The 16,129-nt window shown below is 37.3% G+C and overlaps 1 protein-coding gene across 1 annotated transcript; it reads left to right on the forward strand.

Annotated features, from left to right (window-relative positions):
* The first annotated feature begins 1,781 nt into the window (after positions 1 to 1,781).
* Positions 1,782 to 14,076, forward strand: LOC127644684 (fibronectin type III domain-containing protein 7-like). The gene is made up of 13 exons (XM_052127995.1): positions 1,782 to 1,841; positions 2,235 to 2,253; positions 2,386 to 2,643; positions 3,490 to 3,747; positions 5,458 to 5,715; positions 6,191 to 6,442; positions 6,557 to 6,811; positions 7,622 to 7,879; positions 9,567 to 9,821; positions 10,382 to 10,636; positions 13,171 to 13,431; positions 13,891 to 13,920; positions 14,045 to 14,076. Exons 1-13 carry the CDS (start codon positions 1,782 to 1,784, stop codon positions 14,074 to 14,076), a joined length of 2,451 nt encoding a protein of 816 aa, XP_051983955.1.
* The last annotated feature ends 2,053 nt before the right edge of the window (positions 14,077 to 16,129 follow it).

Genomic DNA, 16,129 nt, shown 5'->3' on the forward strand with positions numbered 1-16,129 from the left:
TTTTCTCTAGCTTCTAAACTTTTCCAAAGTGGTCACAAGGACTACATATATCTAAGCAACTAGGCCTTTAAGGTTTTAAATTAAAAGTCTAACAGCATAAATACTTGGTGTCTCTATGGTTTAGAATGTTGGTTTTTAGGGGTGCCCACATTTTAGCCCAAAATGAAGTTTAAGTTTCTCATAGTTACCTCTCAAAAAGTAGCCTTTTGTTTCAATTGATTGATTGTTCGTTCTATGTGTTCTAATGTATCCCGGTACGGTTTTACTGAGTGAGAAACCACTCAAAATGAATTTCGGACTAAATAACAAATCGATTCTGACCATTTTACTTATCCGTTTGGCCAATTCACTACAAAGAAGAATCAGGCGTCGCTAGTTCTGATTCTAAGCAGCCTACAAAGGGGTTTGGTTTAATTTAAGACGTCGCATACAGGACACTAATTGTCCGGTATGTAGGCATACCTAAAGTAGATGTAAGCTGTCAAAACATTTGAAATTCTGTTGTTGTTTTTTTTAATGGCCAAAGGGATTTTCGGCTGTTCATCATTTAAATGGAATTTCCCAAGCACTGGCCATAATAAAACTGCCAATTCCTGCAGCCCCCCACATGATAACATGCTGCAATACATGTTCCCATAGGAACAAAAACAATCTAAAATTAAATCTCTTTATTATCTAAACTGTTAGTAATAAACTCAATATTTTGGTGATTAAATGATTCTTTGAGACTCTGCTTTTGTTCACAACATATGTTTATTAAAAGTGATTGGTGAGCCACATCAAATCACCCACTGACTTACATTAAATAAAGAAATTACATCATGCCAGGAGACTCTCAGAAGTGGTGGTATATGTAAGAAAATCTGCCATTACTCTGTAGGCTAAATTATAGATGTGAACTTTTTACTCGTGAGTACCTGCTCACTTCAAGCACTGACCATTAGACACATACAGGTTGACTCAAACAATTCTTATTAAATTCATCCAAACTATGCTATGTTTAATCATTTTACAGCTCTATAGGCATACTTCATGTCAACAATTGTCTCATTAGCGAGTCGACTGTTTTTATTTTATCCTAAAAACAAAATTTTCATCTAAACCAGGGTTTTTAATGGCAAGGACCCTCAATTATGATGTTTCCCTTGCAAGAGACCCCCTTCCTAAAATATACAAGCAGCTACAGTATACATTTTTGTGCAAACCAACCCACTTTTACTTTCTTGAGGAAAAATTGTGATTTTAAGACCATGTTGTATCCAATACTAAATAATTAACCACCCTTTTGGGTTGTCAAACAAGTGTGTAATATTATATAATTGCCTCTATTCAGATGATCATGATTGTGATCTAACATGTTCATAAAAGGTCTTTAGTAAAAAGAATACTATTCTATTCAGAAGTATCAACTTGAATGAATACAGGCTGAGTTACTTTATGGGCTATTAAAAAGTGTGTGAGTGAAGAGATTGTTTGATTCTCTGTATAATTGACAACAATATGCAGAACAATACTGAACAGCCCAGTCTCTGTCCTCAAGTGTATTGATGTCTCTGCTGTCCTTCAGAGCTGATAGGTCCACTTACCCTCCCAGCCAGAGGGAGGAGGCACACGTGAACACTCAGTACTACCAGAACAATAAAATACCTGTTGGATGGCAATAAGAAAAAAAAGGAGGAGTGGGGGGGACTTATGCCTCAGTCACTGCCCTGCAGTTATAGAAAGTCAAATTCAGCGGATAGAGTGCCCTCAAGGCAGACGATCATCAACACATTCAAGGCATGGAGTCGAAATATTTACATCTGTACAATTTACTCTTATTGACTATCACTGTTTCAGAGGTAAGAACAAATATTCCACTCTCTGATTCACACAGCTGCATAGCATACTTTGTGGAAGAGTTCAAAAGTTCATTGGTATTCAAGAAAAAAATAATAATCATAGTTATGTACTTTAAAAACAGCTGAATTATAGCACAGAACAAAAGTTATTTTTAGTTATACAATTGTCATGTGTTGCAGTTGTAGCCTACTTTCAGTGTCATTCCGGATCGGAAGAGAAATATCTCTAGATATAAAATCTGTGTTGAGTGATGCTCAAATTAGCTTCCTTTGCCACTAATGGCACATAATACCATATGACAGAGTAATAGGGGCTACTGAAATAAGAAAGAATGGATACTTTTTTTTTTTTTACCTCATGTATATTTCTTTTAAAATGATTTGTCTTTACAGATATGTGCAGCACAAAACGGTACGAAATATGAAACATTTATTATCTTTGCCATCTTTCAGAGTAATGTGTCTCTAAATAGTATTAAAAGTATAGTAAAGTACTCTAAAAGTATTATTGTTTATTAGCTATTATCTCTCCTTGTCTTGGCAGACATCACTTTATCAGTGTTTACCGTCACTTCTAAAAGTATGACGGTGCGCTGGAGTGGACATACTGGCGCGAGCTCGTATAAAGTCACAGCGACGCCGAAAAACTCGCCCGAACCGTCGGTGTTCGCACAATTCAGCGGCAGCACGGTGATGGGTTCTGTTAACTCTCTGTCACCGAACACCGTGTACAGGATGCGGGTCGATGCCATGGACAACGCGGTGAACGTGCTCAGCAGTGCCGAAACGGAGGAGACAACAGGTAAAAACACCTCAAAGCACAAGTTGGCAAAACATGAAAAAAAGAAAACAACCAAGATGCTTTTCTGCTATTTAAAGGGACATTTCACTCAAAAATGTTAATTCTGTCATCACTTACTCATCAAAATCGTTTGACTTTATTTCTGTGGAGGAAGACCACAGAATATTAATTTCAGTCACTATTCACTTTCATTGCATCTTTTTTCCATACAGTGAAAGTGAATGGTGACTGAAATTATTGCATCTTTTTTTCCATAGGCCTACAATGAAAGTGAACGGTGACTAAGGCTGTCACCTCCTTTTGTGTACAATAGATGAAAGAAAGTCACATGGTTTTGAAACAACATTTGAGTAAATGACAGAATAAAAATTTTTGAGTGGACTATACCTTTAATGTAGGTAACTTTAAAAACATGTCTGTTTCAGACAATCTAATAATAATGAAAATAATTTAATAAATATTTTAACTTTGTTAATAAATACAATATTTCTTATTTTAAACATGATAAATATTAATAATAATAATATTTTGTTTTATTTATTTATGTACCTCTTAATTAACTTACCACTTGTGCATAAAGCTCTTTGAGCTTCAATCTTGTTTGAAAGGTCTAGTAGCAGTACTAAAATATTTATTTGGTTATTGTTTTTATTTTTTCTGATATATTAAGCACTTTGAGCTGTTTTTTGCTTTGCAAATAAATAATGATTTATCTTTCTTTATATTAATATGATTATTAATTTGTATATAATTTGTATAATTCTAATAATGTTGAAATATTTTTGTAAATAAATATAAACTGATTTATTTTTATTTATAATGTTTTTTTGTTAAATGTCCCATTAGCACCGGAGGTTCCCTTCATAGAGCAGGCTTACTCGAAACACAGTGACAGCATCACAGTGGAGTTCGCCCAAGTATCTGGTGCCACCAGCTACATCCTCCGGGCGGAGAACGAAGACGGATTCTTTTCTGAAACTGTGGTGGCATCTTCCCCTGGGACAGTGATCAACCTCCAGCCCTATGCCCAATACACCCTAAGCGTGATGTCTGTCAACAGTGGGGGCAGGAGTCAACCCTCCCTCCCCCTGAGTGCTAAGACAGGTAAACTTACTACAGACTAATTAAAACACCTCACCAGCTTACATGATTCAACCTGACATTAACATGCCTTTTAGGAATTTATACATAGGCTAATTTGTATTTTGTTAAAAATAAAGGTGCTAAAACCCTGATGGGAAAAAACTGTGGTCTTAGCTGGTTTAACTGGTCTCCCAGCCTGACTAATTTGGTTTTCAGCTGGTTTAGTTTGTCAACCAAATGGTCTCCCAGACTGACCAACTGACAAATGCCCAAAACCCCTCTAAATCCATTTGACCAGACCAGCCTAATCAAAGGAAACCATGGAAACCAGCTTGGTGGCAAACTAAGACCAGCAAACCAGGCTGGTTTAATATGTTTATTTTTTATTTTTGTCTCAGCAGGAAACATTTAATGAAATAGAACAAGTTTGAGGGATTATACAGATATGTCTAGCTTCTGTAGTGTGTCTGAACGGCTCACACTAAAGTAAATGTTGAAAACTGGCATACATTAGGCTTGTGTTACAATCTAAACTTTAAGTCAACCTAAAAACAACTTTTTACACCCACCCTGACTTAAATTTTATTACGTAAAGTGTCATCTTCCATGACTTGACATTAAAAGGCTTACATAACAAAAACAAGTATGCCTTATGACTATCCACTCAAAACTTCAGACATTTTAAAATTAAGTTTATTAGCTAAAGAAGATCAAACACTGAAGATTATAAAGAACAGGGCCCTGTTTTCTGTTTAGGTGACAATGAGTTGGTATTCAAAACCTGTGGCAATAATGCAGTATTGTTCAGTCAAGCTATTGTGCATGTGGGTACCTCAGGCTCTAGCAACTATTGATGGTAACTGCATCTTTTGCTGGACTTTAGAACCAAAACTGAATGAAAATATATACCATGAGAACTAGGCTATCCGCTCTCCCCAAGGAATGGCTTGATGTAACATATGAGGGACAGATCTGATTAAGTTTAATATATAACAACAAAACTCTCATCCTATCCCATTTCACCCTGTAAGCATGCTGCAGGTTGCATCTGTGTCCTATGTCTTTCCCTATCAGACATATTTACATGCAATAATTGTATATCTAATTGTTTTATACCCAAATATAAGCATTGATACAGCTCAAATGAACTAATTTGATTCTAGTCTCTTTGTTCCTAATTGTTTTAATTGATGGGGAAAGGCTGAGCAGGGATGGAGCTTCTTTCAGGTGTAATGATCGAAACTCGCAACCAGGGGCAGTAATTGTTTACAGTCTTATCATTCACCCTGCTGATGCTAATATGGTGTTTTGTTCTCTTACCAGTCCTTCTGTCCAAAAGTGACATGCCCATTGATTTTGGAGCATAGTGGATTTTGAATGCAACTTTTGTATTTTTGTAACAACGGAGGCATTCCCTGTTCATCAGCTGACAGATGTGACGTTTCAAATGCTCATGATGCGTTGACCCTAGCTTTAGCACATTAGCTAAACTCAGTCAAAGGAAAATGCCCGGTATGCCAGATTACCATTCCAGCCCTGGCTTCAATCGGTTTTGAATAACAAAAACACTATTACTACCTCTTTATTTATCTCACTCTCTCACTCAATTGTTCTTTCCCATTCTTTCTATCTCCCTTTCACTTTATCTTTCATTCATTTGCTCCTGACGTCTCTGTCAATAAATCATTTTTGTCTTTCCTTCACTCTGTCTATCTCCCTTTCTCTCTGCAGTGGTGGTGGCCCCAGAGCTGAGTTCCTTATCTCCCAGTAGTGACACCATCGTGGTAAGCTGGAATCCAGTGAACCATGCAGTGTTGTACACTCTGTGTGTGATCATGGAGGGATCAGATACTCGGGTCAAACTCAACACTTCTCAGACCAACATAACATTTGACACCCTTGAGCCTGGCACCACCTACTGCATCAAGGGCAATGCCTGGGATCCCGATGGTAACCAAGGAGATGACATCACCATCTACCAAATTACACGTAAGGATTACTCACCCTGTGCCTAGATTACAGCTCTGCACACTCTGGGATGCTTTTCAAACAGTATTGAAGAAGATCCTATGTATGCTGGACACTTCTTGGCTGCTTTTTCTTCACTATCTGGTCCAACTCATCCATTTATGTTTAATCAAAATGTAGTTTTGTAAAGAAATGTATGTGTTGGCACAGTTAATATTTTTCAACAAAACTCATTTTAAGCATTTAAGCATACAGTAATTCTTTAGATCAAAAGGTTTTTCATGAAAAACATCAGTCTGTTCAAATCACCCAATAGGATTCATAAATTTAGCTTTAATTCAAGACATGCTAGAATAAATACATATTTTCCATTAGCTAGGGACTTTTTTTTTGTTTTGCCATCATGTGATTCATACTATAGAATCACTGTAGAATTTATATAATATAATGCATCTCTTCCTTTTTTCCCTCTCTCTCTCTGTCCCTCTCTCTTTAGGACCCCCTGTCCCTGGGGAGGTGCAGGTACTGTTGACACCGGGTCGCTCTATTGGTCTGGAGGTTGGTTGGCAGTTGGTCCGTGGTGCTGATTCGTACTTTGCTGTGAGCTCAACGGGTCAGAACTGCAGCTCCTTAGATGCCTTCTGCATCATCAGTCCCCTGAACTGCAGTCAGAACCACACCATCACCGTCACGGCATCAAACCAAGCTGGACCCAGTGACCCGTCAACACCAGAGGACCTTCTCACCTGTATATATCACACTCACACACACACACACACACACACACACACACACACGCACACACAAATGTACATATTCACATTAATGAAGTTTGCTTACATGTTCTGTGTATTGTTTTCAGTCCCTTGTCCTCCTGAGCTGGTGTGGGTTGAGGAGCCGAGAGCAGGGAACTGTTCCGTCATCTGGTCTGAGGTTTTGTGGGTGGATTACTACATTGCCTACATGAAAAGAGATGATGGTTTAGAGGAACACTGCAACACCACTGGCACGGCCTGCAATTACGAATGCACATGTGGATACACATACCTTACAACTGTATTCGCTTACAACCAGGGTGGGTCAAGCCCACCGGGTCAAATAGTCAACTATACAACAAGTATGTACTACACACACTCTAAAATTTAAAATAAATAAATAAAATGCACACACACACAGGTCTACCAGGGCATATACCAAACTACTGTAGCCCCCAAAATTATTTGGATATTTAAAGGTATAGTTCACCCAAAAATCGAATTATTTCATCATTTATTCACCATTGCTTTGATCTAATCATATATGACTTTCTTTCTTTCATGTAACCCAAAAGGAAATATTAGGCAGAATGTTGACCTCAGTCACCATTCACTTTCATTGCATCTTTTTTCCATACAATGAGAGTGAATGTGACTAAGGCTGTCTAATATCACCGTCTATGTTCCACAGAACAATTATTTGAAAATGTGTGTATCGCTTTGCAAAATATAACAAAATATAAAATAAAGTGGCTGCACAAATGTAATTAATTGTTTTTAAAGATTTAGGCATTTCAATTTATAACAAAATTCCATCCATTTAAATTAAGTACTCTATAACAACAACAACAACAAAATTATATTTTATTTTTTATTAATTTTGTTAAATAAATACACAATTAAATTTGATGCGGTTTTGTTATGAAATTGAAATGCGTAAATCTTAAAAATAGGCGAAATTAATTAAGTGTAGCAGAAAAAAAAATACAGCACAGACACATTTTTACAAAAAAAACAAAAAAATAAGATGTTTGTTATCACAAATAAACCCTGAACGTAAACCAAAATTCAATAAGATTTATACAATCATTTTACCTCTCTCTCATGTTCCCTCATTTTCCCTCATTTTCCTCTCTCTCTCTCTCTCTCTCTCTCTATCTATCTATTCCCAGTTCCATGCTGTCCAGAGGATGTGTCCGTGTCCCTGATATCCACAGAGACGTTAGAGATCTCGTGGTCAGCGGTTCGAGGAGCTGAGTTATATGAAACGATTGCTGCAGATGGGACTGAATTGATCCACTGCAATGACACGGCCCCAGTCTGTGCGCTCTCTGATCTCACCTGTGACAGCCTGTACAGTGTAGTGGTGCGGCCATGCAGTGAAATACAAGGATGCAATTACACCTGCAGACCACACACACGCCGGACAGGTACACAAACTCACACCGTACTCTCATTTGCACCCAAGCGTACAGAGATTCTCTCTAAATGCGCATGGAGCTGCAAGAAGCGGGAGTGCAATTGGTAGCATGGGCAAGACAGACAGTCTGACTAATCTGATCCATCAATAAGAATGTTCATTTCAGACATGATTGGATATTTGCTAACCAGTCATATTATGCGTTTCAGTAAGGGAGGGGATATTTCCAGCGTCTAATGCTGATGCACAATTATCCCTGGAGTAACCATAATTTGCACTGTAAATTTATTTCCCTGCTAAACGTAAATACATTTGAAATGTAAATATATATATATACACACACATTTCAATTTAACTTATGCAATTAAACATTGTGAAAATACAGCATGTTATTGCATAAGTTAACGTGAACATTACTACACTTATATACAATGCTGAACAGTTTATTGCGTATTATGTATATATTAGTTTATTAATTAGAGTACTTATAAAGTATAAAACATTTATAGTAGCCTAATGAAAGGAACATTAATGACACCTATTAATTTAAATACATATTGAACACCATGGTTCTTAGTAGTGTACTGTACACCATGCCAGCAAGAAATTTACCCTGATATACATTCAAGTTCATGTGGGACTATAATTACGTCAGTATTTTTATTTTGATGGCAAAGATATATTTCTTACTGTGACAAAGCAGGCAGAGAATGAGGATCTAAGTGCAGCTGTTTATTTAACAAAAATAAAGAAAATTCAGAACAAAGAAAAACACAGAAAACCCGGCACAGAGCATACCAAATCATGCAAGAACTAACACTGGAAACAGGGAAACCAAGGACTTAAATACATAAAGGAACAAACAAGGGAATGAGAACTAATCAGGGAAACCAATCATAAAATGAAACTACAAAGGACTACAAAAACCAAACAGGAAACAGGAACTAAACTAAACTTCAACATAAAAGCACAAAAACAAAAGACAACAGAGAACATGACACTTACACAAGTATTGTGTGAATACAATGGCAGATGACTATGGTAATCCTTTAGTAGTATGCTCAGGGCTGTAAGGTGGTAACAATTGTATGGGCCCACAGGTCCAGGGGGGTCCACAACACATTTTTCAATATGAAATGGGTCCAGAGCCATATACCGTGACAGTCAGGGGCCCCACAATTCCTTGTTATGACCCTGAGCATGCTATATATATATATAAGTACCATTTTATTACCATCTTACCATCTGATACCATCACTATACCATGGTACCACCACAGTACGTTCTTGTGAATGGACTGCCTTTGCCTAGAGCACAAATTGGCACTTTACACTTACTCAAATGCACCATATTTTACTGTTTAAAATGTTTTTTTAAACATGTATCATGGTAATAGCAGGGTATTCCTAAAATTATCATCTCACCCAAAAATGAAAATTCTTTCATCATTTATCATGCCATCCCACATGTAGGTCCATAAAATGCAAGTGAAAGTACTTTTTAAATACCATGGCGTATGCACATAAAAATCCTTCAGAACCATGCTATATATCAAAAGTACCATGATATTACCATCTGATGCCATCACTATACTTGATAACTATTGGATGTATTTAGATCAACAGACATTTATTTGGTTTCTCAGTCCCTTTTAATGAAGGTTTTGCTTATTTATAGACCATTTCTCTCTCTTTCAGCTCCCTGTACCCCTGAGATACTGAACGTGACTCAAGTGACCTCTTCGATAGTGCAGGTGTTCTGGACAGCTGCAAACACCCAGGCTAACTACAGCGTGATTGCCACGGGTCACACCGACTTGCTCTCTTGCTCATCCAGTGGCACTTCTTGTTACATCAGCCATTTGCCCTGCGGAGCCACATATGAAATCAGTGCCTATGCCATCACAGAGGCAGGACAGAGCCTGCCCAGCTATACCATTCCCCTGGAAACAGGTACAGTACTGAACGTGGTATACATCTGGAGAATTAGAAGAAATAATTCACCCAAAAATGAAAATTGTGTCATTTACTAATCCTCATGTTGTCCCAAACCCATATGGCTTTCTTTCTGCCAAGGAGATATTTTGTGGTTGCTCTTTTCTATGCAATTGTAATGAATGGGGACTAAAGCTTTTAAACTTCAAAAATGTTGCAAAAGAACCACAAACGTATAATTTAGTATGTCAAGATGTTCAGTGAATAATTACTTAAAAAGTAATACTTCATTAATTTCCTTTCACAAAGCAGTAGTATGACTTCAGAAAACCTGTCATAGAGCACACAAGACATATAGACTAGTTTTATGATTATTTTTGAAGCTTGAAACCTCTAGTCCCCATTCAATGTATTTGCATGGAAAAGAACAACCACAATACAGATCACACAGGATTGGAATGACATGATGGTGAGTAAATGACAGAATAAAAAAAAACAGATGTTTATAGCTGAAAATTGCCAATGTAAAAATGTCCTTCAACATTTATGGAGTACTGTGGTATCCCATTTCTCTTTAGGACCATGTTGTCCTGACACTCTGACAGTGGAACAGGTGACCCAAGCCATGACGAATGTGACTTGGTCACACTCTCCGGGGGCACGGTCCTATGTCACCTCCCTGACATCACTCAAAGGTCATGCCAAATGCCACACCATGGACACCCACTGCCTAATGGGATGCATCACATGTGGCACCAACTACAGTGTGTCCCTGGAGGCCATCAGCATCACTGGCCACAAAACACTGTGCAATTACCATGGTTTCTCTTCAAGTGAGTTTAGAATTCTTCTTCTAATGCTGTCTCGAAGGATTCAACATATGCAGCATCATTCAACTAGATTATTGGTAAATAGTTATTTAAGCAGGTGCTCTTTTTTTTCAACTATTCAACTTCTGGTTCATTAATTGTTGGGGAAATCCCTTGGCCTTAAGGATATGATGTAGATCTTAGCTCATGGGTCACACTTCCTAGACAATAGGGCTGGGCGATATGGCCAAAATTGTTATCACGATATACATTTACACATTGCACTTTCTTTTTTATTTCAAAGTTGACAGAAGAAAAGAAGAAAAAATTAATTCTAAACAGTCAAAATAGTCTCTACAAAACTGCACAGAGGGTACAGAGATGGCCAAAGCAGTGGGGTCTGTGGGATCTTTTACCAATTTTACCATCTTTTACCGTTTATCAATCGAAAATGAATGTTAAAAGATCATCTGTTTGTTCTGAAGCATAGTGACAGCAGTCCAGTATTTATTGGGATATTTTTACATTAAAATTACATATTTTTTATATTTCTTTAGATTCAGATACCCAAGTATGGGGCATAGAGGCCCTTGTGACTGTGGATTGATGCTGAATTTGGGTTCAGGGTGTCCCGAGAGAAAATTTAGAAAACGTTTTTTTTTTTAATTTAAAAAACATTTGTATATATTCAGTAAAGTGAGCGATTAGTCTACCAACTTGTAATTTTAGTCTTTCCTTATCCATTCCAGACATCTAATTAATTTTCACAAAATTAGAACAGAAATCGATTTGTTTATTCGATTTGTTTATTATTAAAGGCTTGTAACATGCTGATTAATAAAGATACATTTAGAAGGGAAAAACATTATGGTCTAAAAGGTGCTTTAAACCACGTTAACTCATGCGGCAATTCATGTCTACACACATGCAGGGAAAAGAGGCAACACGTGCGGAGCGGGACAGGGCAGAAATGATGCATGTTTGTTGCTAGAGAACAATATTCAAGATTACAGCGCAGAAAGATCAGAGCTGTTGTCCACATCACTGTTGTTCTGTCGCGCTCTTCACTAGAGACGATGAGAGGGCGCAACCGTTGTCATGAAGTCTTGCGGTGCGGATGGAATCAATCCGGTGTCTGACGTAGTCTAATCGTTAGCAAGGCAGCTAGCATTAGCAAGATCAACCAGTCTGACCCTACGTTACCACTGGCGCGTTGTGAACGAAGCTGAAAGCATTTTCAATTCATTCCTATGAAAGCCGAGTGTCATGCTCGCAAGGTGGATCGTAAGATTGGCAGCGGTGCGGAGCAAGCTCTCTTCAAGCGCTGTGAGCGCCTTTGAGTGGATTTCGTCCGCCCTAGTGGAAACGCAGACCGAGAAAGCCGAACTGTTGTGTTTTAGCGACACGCAGTAAATATCGAAAATTCCTCAAAAGCTTATCGTGATATATATCGATATCGTTTTATCGCCTAGCCCTACTAGACAATGGTCCCAAAAAGTATTTGGACACTTTAGTCCAAATTCTATTCTATTCTATACTGAATAGAAATCATTGTATTAATAACATAATATCAAAATTCATTTTCTTTGCTATATAAGTACCGGTAATGACAAGTTCACACCTGTCCTAGCAGAGTAAACGCAGCTGTATTTCATCACAATTACTATGGACATGTTTCATGGCATGTTTGTCTTAATTTTAAGTATTCTATATCCTGTCTATTGTTTATAAGTTGACACTTAAACTTCATTTTGTGAGATATTTTGCTTGAAAAGGTAGATTAGACTTTATTTAGGTTATTAGGCTAGTTTTATTTATAATAAGTGTCACTGGTGTGATATTTTTCACCCAAAAATGAAAATGATCTCATCATTTACACACCTTCATGCCATCCCAGATGTGTATGACTTTCTTTCTTCTGCAGAACACAAATAATGATTTTTAGAAGAATATTTCAGCTCTGTTGGCCCATAAATGCAAGTGAATGGGTTCCAAACGATGACGCTCTAAAAAGCACATACAAGCATTATAAAAGTAATCCATATGACTCCAGTGTTTTAATCCATATCTTTAGAAGTGATATGATAGGAGTGGGTGAGAAATATATCAATATGTATGTCCTTTTTGCTAGAAATTCTTCTCTCTGCCCAGTAGGGGGCGATATTCATGAAGATTGTGAATCTGTTTCTCATCCACACCTATCATATCACTTCTGAGGATATGGATTTAACCACTGGAGTCTTAAGGATTACTTTAATGCTGCTTTATGTGATTTCTGGGAAATTTTGGCCTGCATTCACTTGCATTGTTTGGACCAAATGAGCTGAGAAATTCTCCTAAAAATCTTCAATTGAGTTCAGCAGATGGAAGGAAGTCATACACATCTGGGAAAGTAAATGATGAGAGAATTTTCATTTTTGGGAGAATTATTCCTTTCTGTGTCCAAATACGTTTTTGGGCCCTCTATATATTAATTATGATTAACAATATCCCTACAACCTGAATTTTTCACCCTTCCATTTTCTCATCTCGTTCTTTTTATCTTTAACGTCTCCCAGGCGCGTGTTGTCCATCCAGTGTGAAACTATACCGGATGGTAAACAGCACACTGCGGGTGTACTGGCGCTCTTCCCCTGGCCTGTATAACTACACTGCTGACCTGTACGGTACCAGGTCCAACTATACCTGCAATGCAGCACAAGGGTCCAATGCATGTGACGTGTCTGAGATACTGTGTGGGGAAGTGTACACGGTCGTGGTTGCTCCCTTAACACAGGATGGTTCGAAAGTCACGTTCTGCCCCAGGAGACTCTACTCAGGTAAAAGATTGTATTGGTATTTTGAGGAGGAGAATTGTTTTTAGTTAACAAAATATCAAAATTAGAATTACAGGCATTAGTTAAAGATTTGCGTTTATAACAGAAAATATTACAAAGAGATACTTCACCAAAATTTTTTTAATTAATTTACTCATCCTAATGTTGTTTCAAACATGTATGCCTTCTCTTTTCTTCTGTGGAACACAAAAGGGGATGTTGGGCAGTATGTAAGTCTCAGTCACCATATAACTTCATTGCATATTTTTCCGTACTACTACAAGTAATTGAATGGTGATTGAGGCTGTCATTCTGCTTAACATATTTAAAAAAAAATTTTTTTTTAAAAGTTAGTACATCTACCGGTTATGCTAACTTTTACACATTTTAGTGGCATTAAGGATAATTTGTAAAACATTTTTATAATTATTTGGACTGACTTATATTTCCTTGTCTTGTCAGTTGCCTGTTCCGGAAACACTGTGGGAATGGGTATGTATTGTCAGTTAAACAGCTGTATCTGAAACTGTATTTTGAATGCAGTTATAATAAATTATAGCACATGTTCTCCATGAATCACCATTGCCACATAATTCTTTTTTTTGTATATCTGCAGTAATCTATCGAGGGCGGAGGAGTGTGGACTAGAACCCTAATGTGAGTGTTTCCCTATTAAATATGACTGATTATTTACATCTACATCTACGTACAGTTGTGGCCAAACATATCTGCACCCTTGGTGAATATGAGCAAAGAAGGATGTAAAAAAAATGTCGTTATTGTTTATACTTTTGATTTTCATTCAAAATATTCACAAAAATCTGTCCTCTAATGGATATCAATGATTGCAAACACAACAAAATATTTTTCAAAAAACAAAGATGTTTGTCAAATATATGTGTGGCACAATTATTGGCACCCTTTTATTCAATACTTTATGCAACCTCCCTTTGCCAAGATAACAGCTCAGAGTCCTCTCTTAAAATGCCTGATGAGGTTGGAGAACACCTGGAAAGGGATGTGAGACCATTTGTCCATACAGAATCTCTACAGATCCTTCAAATTCAGAGGTCCATGTTGGTGGGCTCTCCTCTTCATTTCAGAACACAGGTTTTCTATGGGTTCAGGTCAGGGAATTAAAATGACCATGGCAGAACCTTTTGGTTAGTGAACCATTTTTTGTTTATCTTTATGTTTGTTTTGGATTATTGTCCTACTGGAGGATCCAACCACGCCATATTTTAAGCAGTCTGCCAGAGGCAGTCAGGTTTTGCTTTTTTTTTATCTGTTGGTATATGATAGTCCATGATACCATGTATCAGAACAAGATGTCCAGGACCTCTGGCATAAAAAGAGCCTCACAATGTTAAAAATCCACCACAATATTTAACCATGAGGTACTTTTCCATATGGCTACCTCTCTGTGTGGGTCAAACCCATCTCTGGTGATTGCTGCCAAAAAGCTCAATTTTTGTTTCATCTGACCATAGAATCAGGTCGCATTTGAAGTTCCAGTAGTGTCTGGCAAACTGAAGATGCTGGAGTTTGTTGTGGGATAAGAGCAGAGGCATTTTTCTTGAAAACCTCCTAAACAACTTGTTGTGATGTAGGTGACGTCTGATTGTAGTTTTGGAGACTTTTTGACCCCAAGACCCAAATCATTTCGGCAATTCTCCAGCTGTGATCTTTGAAGATTCTTTGGCCACTCAAACCATCCTCCTTACTCTGCTTGAAGACAATATAGACACGTGTCCTCTTCCAGGTCGATTCTTAACATCTCCAGTTGATTGGAACTTCTGAATTATTGCACTGATTGTGGAAATGGGTATTTTCAATGCTTTAGCTATTTTCTTATAGCCACATCCCATTTTGTGAAGCTCAACATAATTTTGCCGCACATCATAACTATATTATTTTGTCTTACCCATTGTGATGGATGACTAAGAGCATTTGGCTTGTGTGTAACCTCATATTTATACCACTGTGAAACAGGAAGTCATGGCTGAACAATTTTGTCTTCCTTGTAACCCAGGTGTACTAAAAAATGTAAAATATGAATGGGAATATACTTCTGATATACTTTACATATAATAATTTCTAGGGGTGCCTATAATTGTGGCAAATGTTTTTTGGAGAATAATATTCATTTAAATATGAGAATTTACTCCCCTTTCTATTCGTTTGCTTCAGTTAATGGTTTGATTATTGTGAATATTTTGAATGAAAAATCTAAAGGATAAATAATTAAGACATATTTTTCACAGCCTTCTTTGTTCATATTTACCAAGGGTGCCAATATTTTTGGCCACAACTGTAATAACTAACACACACACACACACACACACACACACACACACACACACACACACACAAAGTCTCATGGACAGGTTTACGCTGTAAATTACCTGTGCTCAGGAGCAGGGCATTAGAAACTGGAGCCTTTTGTGTCCACTGTAAGATAAACCATAACATGTGACCATGTGGAGATTTTAAATTGCCTTATTGCTGTATAGTCTGTGATAATAAAATCTGACACGTGCACTCTTGGGATTCAAGAGGCGTATCTTAGTCAGAACATACTTAGTCAGATTTCAGTAGTTTGCCCAATGTTACAAAATTAAACAAATTGAAAATGAAATCATTATTTACTTATTGTTTTCTTATTTAATTTCTATTTTGTTTGCTGTGGAACACAAAGGGA

Source organism: Xyrauchen texanus, chromosome 6, assembly GCF_025860055.1.
Source record: "Xyrauchen texanus isolate HMW12.3.18 chromosome 6, RBS_HiC_50CHRs, whole genome shotgun sequence".
NCBI classification, from domain to species: domain Eukaryota; kingdom Metazoa; phylum Chordata; class Actinopteri; order Cypriniformes; family Catostomidae; genus Xyrauchen; species Xyrauchen texanus.

What these genes read in the sequence shown, in the direction of transcription:
- LOC127644684 (XM_052127995.1), top strand. Translation starts at nt 1,782, where the DNA reads ATGGAGTCGAAATATTTACATCTGTACAATTTACTCTTATTGACTATC. An exon ending in ACCAGAGGACCTTCTCACCT is followed by an intron (nt 6,443 to 6,556) that starts GTATATATCACA and finishes TATTGTTTTCAG; the next exon opens with TCCCTTGTCCTCCTGAGCTG. An exon ending in CGGAAACACTGTGGGAATGG is followed by an intron (nt 13,921 to 14,044) that starts GTATGTATTGTC and finishes GTATATCTGCAG; the next exon opens with TAATCTATCGAGGGCGGAGG.